The sequence below is a fragment of the Engraulis encrasicolus genome, chromosome 13, assembly GCF_034702125.1.
Source record: "Engraulis encrasicolus isolate BLACKSEA-1 chromosome 13, IST_EnEncr_1.0, whole genome shotgun sequence".
NCBI classification, from domain to species: Eukaryota; Metazoa; Chordata; class Actinopteri; order Clupeiformes; family Engraulidae; genus Engraulis; species Engraulis encrasicolus.
In genome coordinates, this window is record NC_085869.1 from 32,249,310 (window position 1) to 32,262,261 (window position 12,952).

A 12,952-nucleotide genomic window follows, 5' to 3' on the forward strand; every position below is an offset into this window, starting at 1 on the left:
TGAGGCTCGCCACAGAAGATTCAGCTCGTCTTTACAAAGCTTTCCTAGAGAACACTCATTCCAGAAGGTCAGTGAGAAGAATCTTCATTGAAATGCTCATGTAAACTGAAAAAAAGTTTGTTGGTTGTGGTGTTGTTTATTGTATATAGGACGAGGAGATTAGTGTCTCTTCGGATCTTAATGTCTTCGGATCTTAATGTACAGACTGCTGCAGGATGTCCAAGTCTGATTGAAAAGAAAAACCTCTCTTGACAAAGACACTCCGACAGAGTACCCACACAGAGTACCCACACATAGCAGCTTGAGCCTTCTCCAGGTCAGAATGGACATGTCGATATAATATATAAGGAAGACATTCTTTATTCTATGGAGAGCCTTGGTGAAGAAAGGTTTATTCTTTCCACCCAAACTTGGACAACGTTGATCTTGGACCAAAGAGCGCCCACCCAAAAGCTTTTCTTGGTTTCCGTTCTGAAGGGACTGAGCACGCCTCTGACTTGAAAGAAATGCTGCGGGATGTGACGTGGTGGACGTGTCACATTACACAAAGCTGGTGTTGGTGTTCTCGGCCAGCTTGTCCATGTTCTTACTGATCTCCGGGAACCTCTTGAGCACCTCCTTGAAGCTCAACACTGACAAGGAGAAGAGGCGGCACACCGTCAGGGCCCGCACTGTCGACAAGCGCTTCCCCTGATGTAGCAGGCACATCTCTGGAAACACGGGGACATGGCATAGTTATTGACATATAGTCCATATATATAAATATACATCTATCAATATTCACATCAATATACAAACAGTATATCAGAATTTTGGTCACAACCTCAATACGAACAAAATTACGCGCACCCCCTGGAATCTCTGCCCGCACCCCTAACCCTAAATCTAACCCTAACCCTAACCCTGATATAATCCATGTATGTAGATTGATATCTAGGCTAATACTGTTAGCACAGTAGACATATAAAAATGGCAAAATCATTTATTTATTTATTTTTTTACCTGTGTAACACATTTCATACAAATGATTGTCTCCCCAAGTGAGGGTTGAACAGAGATTAAACAAACAATTTGACATTCCACTTAGCCTTGTAAACATAACCTCATCACTGAAAACCCTCATAACAAGATTTGCAAGATGTTCTGGCAATGGATATACTATCGTTTGTTTGTTCAGACAAAAAAACTGATTAGAGTGGTTACAACGTGAAGTATTGAAATAAATTCACAGCAATACAGTATATGAACGCGACAAAATTGTGGTTAGATACTGTTTGTAACATCATACACAAAGCTACCAATATGGAAATAATAGAATAGAAGTATCTGCTCATTGATTCTCACTGTCTGACCTCCTGAAAGTTTGAAAAAAAATCACGCAACGAAACAATTACAAATACATTTACGCACCATGACACCAATACCATGAAATAACATAAATCGAATTCTGAACGTAATCTCATCACACACAAAGCTACCAATACAGCAATAAGAAAATGAGAGTTAACCCATTGACGCCTAAGGCACCTGCAAAAAAGCGTGCTGAATGCCTGAGCCCTTTTTAAGAACAGCTGCCCTCAGCCTATAAAAACCTAAATATCTCAGCCTCTGACGCACCTCAAGACATGCAATGACATGCAACGCTAAGACCCTCATCTTTCATTAGATTGTGCTCATTCATCTCAAACAAACAAAGATTTTTAATTAAGTTGTTTCAAATCTCATGAGCCTGAATGTTGCGTAATGCAGCTCCAGGTGCCAGGGAAAATGTTGCGCAACGCAACATCCAGCACCAATGGGTTAAAAGGGGACTATGCATCATCCAGCAGCTGGTAGGTGCATAACAGAAGGACAACGAAAGAACTGAAGCAAATTCGAGTTTAATCTTCTGTCTTTTATTTGGTGGCAACACAACATTTGTCAAAGACTTATCAGTGTCACAAAAACTTAGGAGTGACTTGTGTTGCACCTCACCCATAGGTGTGCACAGATAGGGATGAGATGGTGCTAAAGCACCTGCCCCTTTGCCCTCCAGGACAAAAATGCCACTTTTGAAAGTCTTTTTTGAAAGCTTTTTGTCACAATGTACTGTGGTCCTTGTTGACATAATAATCTACAAATGCTTCACGATCAAAAGCATGTGACAATAATGCTCAACTATAATATACAGTATATCCTCTATAGTCTATAGCCTAGTAAGGCAACCAGAAGTTCCATATTCCTCCAACACCCCCCCAGCCTGCCCCCCAAAATGTCTGTGCACGCCACTGACCTTACTTGTGTACTTTACAAAATATAAAGCACAATAAGATTAATTCAAAAAAGGGAAAAATCCAGGCACCTCCAGGTGAAAAAGAGGAATCCATTAAAAAGCCTTTATTGTCATAGGGCTAAAACATGATTTAAAAAGCCAACATGTTTACTATGGGGTCACATGACCCTTGTGTCACCTTATAGGTGAGGCCATGCTCCTTGTCCTGATGACAAAGCCCTGATGAAGACCAGTGCGGTCGAAACATGTTGGCTTTTTTTAATCATGTTTTAGCCCTATGACAATTTTTAATGGACTTCCTCTTTTTCACCTGGAGTTGCCTGGATTTTTCCCTTTTTGGAATTGAACTGATCCCCTTCATCCAAGAGCACCCAACAAATATACTTTAAGAAGATACTGCGACTTTTTTTGAGCTACCAGCCATTTTGTGTTTTACAATAAGATTAAGTTGCAGTGCCTGGCATGTCCTCCTCCAAAAGCTCAAGTAAAAGTAGTAGCCATTTCATGCAGATGGGATCACTGGCGGTCTTACGCATCGTTTTATGAAAAACCCCAACTACATCATAACAACATTGCTATGACTACAAAGAGCCGTAGCCTCTTTGTGAAGATGGGCCCACTGGCAAGCCCGTTCAATCATTGGGATTTTCGTATCCCGCCATGGCCTTTTCATCGCCGCCCCCGCCGTGGGCTTCCATATTTCTCCACTAATGTGAACGCTCCATACCGTCATGATTTATGGACAAAAAAGAACTTTCCATTGCCGTTGTGTTGTGTTTTAGTCTCTGTATGTCTTTGAATGTCTGTTCATCTTTTCCATATGTATTAAGTTCATTATGTCTAACTGTTTAACTTAAACACTTAGGGGTTTCTTTTGCCTTAAGACATGTATAAGACATAGGTAAAAGATAAAAACTTTTACATGTCTTAAGGCAAAAGAAACCCCTAATTGTTTATGTTCATGTTTTTGTTTTATGTTACATGTTCTGTAAAGCGTCTTTGGTATTTAGAAAAGCGCTATACAAATTTGATGTATTATTATTATTATTATTATTATTATTGCTAAAAAGACTAAACTACATCATAATAACAACATTGCTATGACATTACAGAGAGCCGTCAGTAACACGTTAAAGGACCAGTTTGGTCAATTTCAACATGCAGTTGTAATGCTCACACTACCCTGGACTTGTCAGTACCTGAGATTTTTTCTTCTTCTTCTTCAGCCGTTTCCAAGATCCTGGTCATTGTAATGGGGGCAGCGCTTTGTTTACATTTCAAAAAAACATTTTTATGTATTCCCAAAAACATCCAAAAGGTTATAAAACATCAGCAGACAACTAGCAAACAGCGGTACCTTTTGGGAAAATATTTGGAGTAGGACTATGTTAAAAATGTTTTAAATGTAAACAAACGCTGCCCCCATTAGAATAGCTCATATCTCAGAAAGGGCTGAGCCGAAATATGTGGCATCACCGGGTACTGACAAGTCAAGGGTAGCGTGAGCAATACAACAGCATATTGAAATTGACTGAACTGGTCCTTTAAGACTTGCTCATTTAAATTTTGCTGAAAGTAAGGTTATAACATAGCCTCTGTACAAAGAAGCACCAGATTAAGACTATAAGACTTAAGATTATAACAGAGACTCGTCGTGAAAGGGTGAAACAAAGTATCTGCTGGTCACTTCTGAGTGTCTGACCTCCAAAGTGATCTCCATCGCACAGTTCCTTCTCCAGGCTCTCCACCAGCACCTGTCCGTGCTCGATGAGGAACATGCGGTCGCCGGGGCCATTCTGCTGCACGATGACGTCCCCCTCCTGGTAGACCTCGTGCACCAGGTACGGCAGGATGGACGAGATGAAGCTCTTCTCACAGTTACGGAACATGGCCACCTTCCCCAGCAGCTTGGAGCACATGATGGTCAGAATCTCCTGCAGGAAATATGAGCAGTCGGAGAGAGAGAGATAGAGAGAAACATAGGAGGAGAGAGGCAGAGGAAGAGAGGGAGGGAGGTGGGGAAGGCGGGGAAAGGAGAAAGAGATGAAAGAGGGAGTGAAAAGAGAATAGAGACAGAGAAGGAAAAGGTGGCGTCACACACACATCATATTGTACAGTTGTACCAAAACTTCCTAATGCCAAATGTTGAAAGGTCACCCAAAGGCCTATACAGAAGTTTCCAAAATTAGACAAATCAGTCAGCCTAAATGTTAACCCCTTTGCGCAGAGCCTATGTTATAACCTTAGTGTAAAAATTGTAATGGCGATGTCTTAATATGTTACCTAAGGCTCTCGGTACTGTCATAGCAATGTTGTTATAATGTAGTTGAGTATTTTCAGCAAATAGTGAATAGGCCCGCCGGCGACCCCATCTGCAGTAAGAGGCTACTATTCGATATGACAAAAGTACAAAAACTAACCTCTAAATATGGACGGACGTATATAATTTACATTCTCTCTGTTTCTGTGCAGTAAGCGGCTAATAGAAGACAATACAGCGAAATTCTAGACAAGGCTTCACTGTCCGTCCTCAGAACCTCTCCGAACCTACTGTACATGTCTGTTTTTGTGCAGTAAGCGGTAAAAAAAAAAAAAATCAAAGCAACATTACAATACAGCAAAATTCTAGACAACAAGGCTTCTCGACATCCTCATCATCATTAGCCGTACATCTTTCAGAGAGGTGGACACCCAATTCAGTATGTCCTTCTCGTCAAACCACTTCCCGGCATAGCGGGCCTGGTAGTAGCTGTTGATGCGGACACGCAAGTCCTTGGGGAGCTTCATGAAGGTCATGTAGTCGTCAAGATGATTCATCTGCAGGGAGAAGAAGAAGAAGAAGAAGAAGAAGAAGAAGAAGAAGAAGAAGAAGAAGAAGAAGAAGAAGAAGAAGAAGAAGAAGAAGAAGAAGAAGAAGAAGAAGAAGAAAAGAGGAATGCACCTGTGAGTGGACCAGCTGCATGGCTGCCTTAACACCTGCGTCATTCAGCCTCCCAACTGTTAAGTGTTGGCTTGGTTATATTCTACAAAAAAACATCTTTCCCTTTTCAGAGGCTTGCAGAAAATACATGCAAAAAATATCTTCCTCTTCTTCCTCTTGGGTCTCTCTTTTTCCGTTTGCCTCACAGCCGTTACACACACACAAACATGTGGGGCATCATGCTTCACACACACACACACACACACACACACACACACACACACACACACACACACACACACACACACACACACACACACACACACACACAGGGCATCATGCTTCACACACACACACACACACACACACACACACACACACACACACACACGCACACGCACGCACACACACACACACACACACACACACACACAGTAGAGCTATGGGCTACCTTGTCGTTGTACGCCGTTGCTGTTGTGTCGTAGTCGCTCACCATGGCTGTGGTGTTTGCCACTAATAAGGTGTACATCAGAGCCCCAGAGACCATACTGATGATAACAATCCACATCTCCGTATTATCTGAGGAGGAGGAAGAGGAGGAGCAGGAGGAGGAGCAGGAGGAGGAGGAGGAGGAGGGAGAGGATGAGGAGGAGGGAGGGTATAAGATAATTAGGGGGAGGGAGAGGAGGAGGAGGAGGAGACGGGAGGGGAGGAAGAGGTAGATATAGAGGAAGAACAGAAGGGGGTGGAGGAAGAGGAGGAATAGGTAGAGGAGGAGGAGGGAGAGGAGGAGGAGGAGGAGTAGGTGGAGGCAGAGGAGGAGGAATATGTGTAGGGAGAGGAGGAGGAGGAAGAAAAGGAGGAGGGACAAGAATTTGGAGGGAACGCAAGTGGAGGAGGATGACGAAGAGGAGGAGAAAGATGGTGAAGAAAGGAGGAAGAGGAGAAGGAAGAGAGAGAGAGGGGAGCAGAAACACACACCAGCGGGGGTAAGACTCTAGCCGGCTGCCCGGGCCGGCCAGCCCTGGGACAGTAAAGTGATATGTCTATAAACAGCATGCGGCCATTGATTGATGGTGTAGATGAGCTAAAGAGTACGCCTTGCTTGTGGGGCTGTCGGAGGAGCCGTAAGAGACGGCGGTCATGTGCGAGAGGGCCCGAAAGACGCCGAAGGAGTACTTCTCCACCACTGAGGCATTCTGAGAGAAGGAAGGAAGGAAAGGAAGGAAGAAAGAAAGAGGACGCACTGTCAGCACTTTCCTTTTATAGAGGTTACATGATACAGTATATACAGAGAATAAACACAATGAGATTTTTTTTGCCAATGATGTAAAAGGTATCACATATCCTTACAAAGCACATTTTGGGGTGCTGTTTTTTTTCCTAAGATTGACTAACTCGAATCTTGCTTGTGCCATTTGTCACGGGAAGTTATATTTATCTACCTACTGTAAAGCCTCTGAGAAAATGCAGGACTTCACCGGAGTATGAAACCTAAAGAGGCCGCCGTGCAGTAGTAGCTATGTGTGTTTTTTATCATTATCTGGGTGCGACTAGAAAAACTAGAATTCACAATGCTAGAAAAAAAAGCTAGAGAGGTTGCATTGTCACGTTTTAAATACAAACATTAGGAGGTGGAGAAACTTGTCTTGTACTCTGAGCCTCAAATTTTGTTTCGTGCTTTCTTCCTTTGCAATTAGGCCATTTCACTTCTGTTCTGTTAGATACCATTCCTTTCCGCTCCACTTAATTACAGCTTTGGGTGTGAGTTAAGGGCATCGGATTATATAAGAAAGCACAAAAAAATGCACTCAGTAGTCTCTTCTCATCTCAACAAACGCCTTGTCTCATCAAATACATTTCAGTCAGCTTGACACCGAAACGCCCTTTGTTGGTAGGCCCACATAGTGCAATAAACTTTCTTATTTTTAGAATGAGAACAAACTAGTCAGAGTGTTTTTTTCCACCTTATACTTCAATAAAAATACAGCATTGTAGCGTCTGGAGCGAGGCTGCCTATTATTGTGAATTATTACGCAGCTGAGGCAGCACCGTACCATCAATCAAACCAACAATCTGACACTTCCCTGGATCTACTGCTCCTGTGCACATTACACGGGCAATTTCACTAATCACCTCCATCTACCAGGATAAATCCATCCTCTGATTAGTATTAATTTGACTAGTACGGAGAATGACCTGAAAACAAACACTGGACTGTAGTGCAATGACCAGAATATAAACACTAGACTGGATGGACTCTACAGCATTCTTTGAAGCCAGGAAAATCGACAATCTGGCAGCTCGCCTGGAACTACTGTTCTGTGCGTTTTTTTCATGGGCAATTTCACAAATTAACTCCTATATCTGTATGAATTAATCTTCAAATTGGTATCATTACATTACAGTGAATGGCCAGAATACACACGCCGTACTGCATTGTAGTGTCAGACAAACTGACAGTCTGGCGACTCACCTTGATCTACTGTTCTGTGCACATTTACGTACATGGACAATTTACATTATGGTGAATGGCCAGAATACACACACCGGACAGCACTTTTCACTAATGTACACTATCCTGAAGTCTTTAAGCTCAGGCCAGGTTGCAGCATCTATCTGTAATTAACTCCTATATCTTCAAATTAGTATCATCATATACACCGACCGGACCGTACTATACTTATACTGTACTGCAGTCTTTGCAACATGTCATCATGCATAGGCGTATCTATGACACGCTGATTTGAACTCACTATCGCGTGTGTCCAATACGCATTTCCAAGTTAAAGCGTGCTCCACAACGCCCTGTGACAGGTTAGGTTTAGGGATGGTTTTGGTTTAGGCACAATTTAGTTGTTCTTGGCAAAAGTAAAGCAGCAGAAACATTGCTTTACTGACAGGTTAGATTTAGGGGTGGTTTTGGTTAGGGCACAGCAAAGCATATTTGCGTTTAGTAACAGAAATGCCCTGTGACAATACAAAATCGCTGACACGGCGGGAAAACTGTGCAAACCTTGTCATGTGTCAAAAGTGCATGAAAGCGCTTTACCGTTGCGTTGAGGAGCACGCTTTAACTTCAAAATGCGTCGCACCAACACGCTGAATGCACTAGCGTGCGATACATACGCTAAAGCATGATGACAGCCTGGTCTTTGAGTACAGGTCAGGGCACGCCAGGCCAGATTGCAGCATCAGCATCTGCCTGTCGGCTTACCGTGAGGTTCTCCTTCCTCACCCAGCAGTCGTCTGGGAAGTCCTCCAGCATGGGCACGAAGTACTGGATGCAGCCGTTCCAGTGGCACAGCAGGAAGATGGTCATGAAGAGGGAGAGCACGCGGAACAGCAGACGCACCACCTCCAGGTTGGCATTGGACACCTGGGACAGGAGAGGAGGAGAGGGGGAGGAGTGAAGAGGGGAAGGGAGGGCGCACAGGAGGGAAGAGAGGAGGGGAGTGGAGTGGAGTGGAGGAGAGGAGGAGCAAAGAGGAGAGGGTTAGACATGATGGGAGAGAGGAGGGGAGGAGTGAAGAGGAGAGGGTGCACAGGAGGGGAGAAAAGGAGTAAAGAGGGCAGGCGAGGGCAGAGGATGTACAGAGGAGGTGAGAGAAGAAGAGGACAGTAAGAAGAAGAGGAGTGAAGAGAGGATGGGAGTGGAGGAGAGGGTGCATAGAAGGGGAGAGGAGAGGAGAGGAGAGGAGAGGAGAGGAGAGGAGAGGAGAGGAGAGGAGAGGAGAGGAGAGGAGAGTGCACAGAAGGGGCAATGAGGAAAGGAAGAGAGAGGAGGAAAGAAGAGGAGTGGAGAGGTGATTAGATTGTGCACAGGAGGAGAGAGGGGAGAACAGAAGAGAAAATGGCAGGAGAATATATGGGAGGGCAGGGGCAGAGAGGAGTGGACAGGAAAGGACAGGGCAGGTGAGCAGAAGGCAGTGGAGGTAAGAAGGGGTAACGCATGGTAAATGTGAGATCTAAGATGTTGTGGTAATTTTCCAACCCACATGTGGATCGTACCGTGATTATTCATACCCCATGCTGTGGATATGCCTGAGTGTCAAATTATGATCTGAGGTCGAGGTGAAGATTAGCAGAGTGGAAACACTTTATTTGTTCCTGAGAAAATGAAGGTGACCAACAGCAGCATACACAAGAACTCAAACTTTTTGCATTTTTTGACGACGTCGTGGGGAGGGCTTTGACGCTTGCTAGGGAGGGTCATTCAAAATTTGATAATCAAGGGTGGAAATCTTCCAAAGACCCCGACAATAGATAACGAACAGTCTCTAAGCAAAAAGAGAAGGGGGAAAAATCCAACGAGGTAAGCAAGTTTCCCGATAAGGTGCCTTTGCCCGTAATCCAAGTAGATTAAAGTCTCCTAACAATCCTGTCCAATTTCACAGAAGAGGATTATGCTCTAGACTAGTAGAGAGTGCATTTCGGGGTAAAAGCAAATCCAAAATGCAATTTTAGATAAAATATACACAAGATAGCGTCACTCTCTTGAAAGGTCATCGGGGGAATCTGAAGTCATTTTTAAACAGCAAAACATCTGAATAAGATATTATAACTAAATTGACAAAAAAGTTTTTTTTTAACACTGCAAAAATACTGAATATTTATGGTCAGTCAATGAAAGGACATTAGATAGGAATCATGAGATTAATAATGTAGATTTCCGATTTACATTTAAAATTTTACTGACCTTTTCAACTTCGTTGAAGAATCTGACCAGCCTGGATACGCGTAGGAGCCGCACCAGGCTCAGAATCCGCACAAACATCAGGATTCTCACCATCCTCACACTCTTGGAGGAGTTGTTGTCCGAGCTATATGTTAAGTCCTGACAAACACACATAGCCACAACTACATATATCAGATGTCAGAGTTTACCACATGGGAGCATGGGAGAACACACACACCCCTCCCCCCCACCCCCCCCCCCCCCCCCCCCCCTCCCCACACACACACACCCCCACACACACACACACACACACACACACACACACACACACACACACACACACACACACACACACACACACACACACACACACACACACACACACACACACACACAGAGAGAGTGGCACATGCAGAGACATACTCAAATCGCGCGCTCGCACACACACACACACACACACACACACACACACACACACACACACACACACACACACACACACAGACACACACACACACACACCATCTATTAAAATAGCATTTGAGAGGAAACAATGCAGTTACTGGAGAGAAGAGGCTCATTACCGCGATAAGCAATATGTAGCCAACTGGGAAGGCAGCAATCACGTCAGGAATAAACCAGCTCTTTAAATAGTTGATTCGAATCAGCTTCAGGTCCAGAATAGCATCCTGTGAATATGACAAATAGCGTTATTGTTACAAGCCGGCCGGAAAGCCCATCAGTGTAATGTCTAATCAATAATGTATAAATACCACAGAATAATACAAAAGTCAGCTCTGCTCAAGTCAGCAGGGGCATAAAAATAGCAAAAGTAGGCAAAAGCCCAACAATCATCACCACCACCACAGAGTAATAATAAATAATAAACAACAGCAATACAATAACAACAGCAGTGACAATTCCAGTCCTTTAAAAAAACATACAAATTAGGCCTGCTGTACTTGGTGTTATAATAGTGAAAGTGTGTTTGTTGATGTACACTATATTTCCAAAAGTATTCGCTAACCTGCGTTCACTCACATATGAATTTAAGTGCCGTCCCATTCCTAACCCATAGGCTTCAATATGATGTCAATCCACCTTTTGCAGCTATTACAGCTTCAACTGTTTTGGGAAGGCTGTTCAAAAGGTTGAGGAGTGTTTGTACAGGATTTTTTTACCATTCTTCCAAAAGTGCATTGGTGAGGCCACACACTGATGTTGGTCGTGAAAGACTGGCTCTCAGTTAGTCCAGTCAAGTTCATCCACACCACCAGTCAAGTTCATCCACACCAAGTTCATCCATGTCTTTATGGATCTTGCTGTATGCAATGGGGCATTGTCATGTTGGAGGACGAAGAGGCCCGCTCCAAACTGTTCCCACAAGGTTGGGAGCATGGAATTGTCCAAAATGTTACGGTATCCTAGGGCTGCACAATTAATCAAAAAATAATCAAAATCGTGATAAAATAGTGTAATCGAACTCATGATTTTAATCGTGATTTAATCGTGGCAATAGTGACCTACTTTTGAGAGCGTCCTTGAAGCCAGAACATACTGACAGGCTGGTGTTTCTGACCAGAAATCTGTCCACTTAAGTTTCCCGTATGTAATTCATTCTTGGTTATATTTCATCTTGTTATAATTTTCAAAAAAATCTGCAAAAATCAATAATCGTGATTAATAATCGTGATTATGATTTTGACCAAAATAATCGTGATTATGATTTTTTCCATAATCGTGCGGCCCTAAAGTCAAGTCAAGTCAAGTCAAGTCGACTTTATTGTCAATGTCTTTACATGCGCTGGTCATACAAAGAATTGAAATTGCGTTTCTTGCCCTACGGTATCCTGAAGCTGTAACAGCTGAAAAAGGGTGGGTCGACATCATATTGAACCCTTTGGGTTAGGAATGATATTTCAAATATTTAGTTCTGACTGCCTCTGGATATGTGAGTCAAGGCAATATAGTGTGTCTGGAGAGACAGTGATGAATACAGACAGAAGACATGCACAGTGTTAAATAACGCCACTCAGACACTCAGTCTGCATTGTTCTGGCCGGCAACCCTGTCTTGTCTTGTGCAGGGGTCATTCCAGGCGATGCTTACATACACATACAGGCACACACACGCACACACGCACGCACACGCACACACGCACACACACACACACACACACACACACACACACACACACACACACACACACACACACACGCACACAAACACATGCACACGCACACACACTCACACACGCTCTGCTGACTTTGTGACTGCGGGGTGGAAATGAAAACGAATAGGCCGTTACCTCATTGTCCTCAGTAATGATACCCGTTCTGAAGTTGAGCGCCACGTCAATCAGGAAGAGCGTGTCTGAGAAGACGTTGAAGCCCTCCCAGCCCACGCCGCTCTCGCCGTCCAGGAAGGCGATCTCCATCGGGATGCCAATCAGGTTCAGGAAGGTGATCGCCACCATGCACATGATATAATAACTCCTAGCGGAGCGGAAAGTGCATTAAAATGCAATTAGGGGTTTTAAGCTACACACACACACACACACACACACACACACACACACACACACACACACACACACACACACACACACACACACACACACACACACACACACACACACACACACACACACACACACACCAGGCACGTCACACACACTCCCTCCTTCACCCACTTACTCACTCATGCAGCAGGTTTGTTTTTCGCCCCGCTGTGCACTGTACACCAACTTGTGTTACCTCTCGAGTCTGTTGTTACCTCTCGAGTCTCTACTGTCAATTGCACTGACAAAACAAGGCTCTTGTGTGACTAACTAAGGCACAAGTCCACAGTCGGTTCACTCTAGGCTACAGTAAACATGTTTGCATCATGGAAAGACATTGGTGTGACATTTTCTTTTCTTTTTTTACATTCAGTTTACTTATAAATCGTTCAAAAACACATTTTCTTTATTTGCAAATATTGTAGCACATATGTTATATAAAGCTTGAAAGATGCTTAATACTCACTGCACAACTGTGCATAGATAAATACAGTATGAAAAACAACATTCGTATGATTGCCT

At 43.6% G+C, this 12,952-nt stretch overlaps 1 protein-coding gene across 1 annotated transcript; it reads right to left on the reverse strand.

Annotated features, from left to right (window-relative positions):
* Positions 1-372: 372 nt before the first annotated feature.
* Positions 373-12,365, reverse strand: LOC134461691 (potassium/sodium hyperpolarization-activated cyclic nucleotide-gated channel 1-like). Its single transcript, XM_063214571.1, has 9 exons — positions 12,179-12,365; positions 10,455-10,559; positions 9,892-10,029; positions 8,410-8,571; positions 6,298-6,391; positions 5,644-5,771; positions 4,943-5,089; positions 3,975-4,206; positions 373-710 (listed from the first exon to the last, which is right to left on the reverse strand). Exons 1-9 carry the CDS (start codon positions 12,350-12,352, stop codon positions 541-543), a joined length of 1,350 nt encoding a protein of 449 aa, XP_063070641.1. The 5' UTR covers positions 12,353-12,365; the 3' UTR covers positions 373-540.
* Between the last annotated feature and the right edge of the window lie 587 nt (positions 12,366-12,952).

Excerpts from the sequence above, each read along its gene's own strand:
- LOC134461691 (XM_063214571.1), bottom strand. The coding sequence starts at position 12,352 with ATGTGCATGGTGGCGATCACCTTCCTGAACCTGATTGGCATCCCGATG. Across the intron at positions 6,392-8,409 it reads TGAGGAAGGAGAACCTCACG|AATGCCTCAGTGGTGGAGAA; the intron begins GTAAGCCGACAG and ends TCCTTCTCTCAG. Across the intron at positions 5,090-5,643 it reads CAACGGCGTACAACGACAAG|ATGAATCATCTTGACGACTA; the intron begins GTAGCCCATAGC and ends TTCTCCCTGCAG.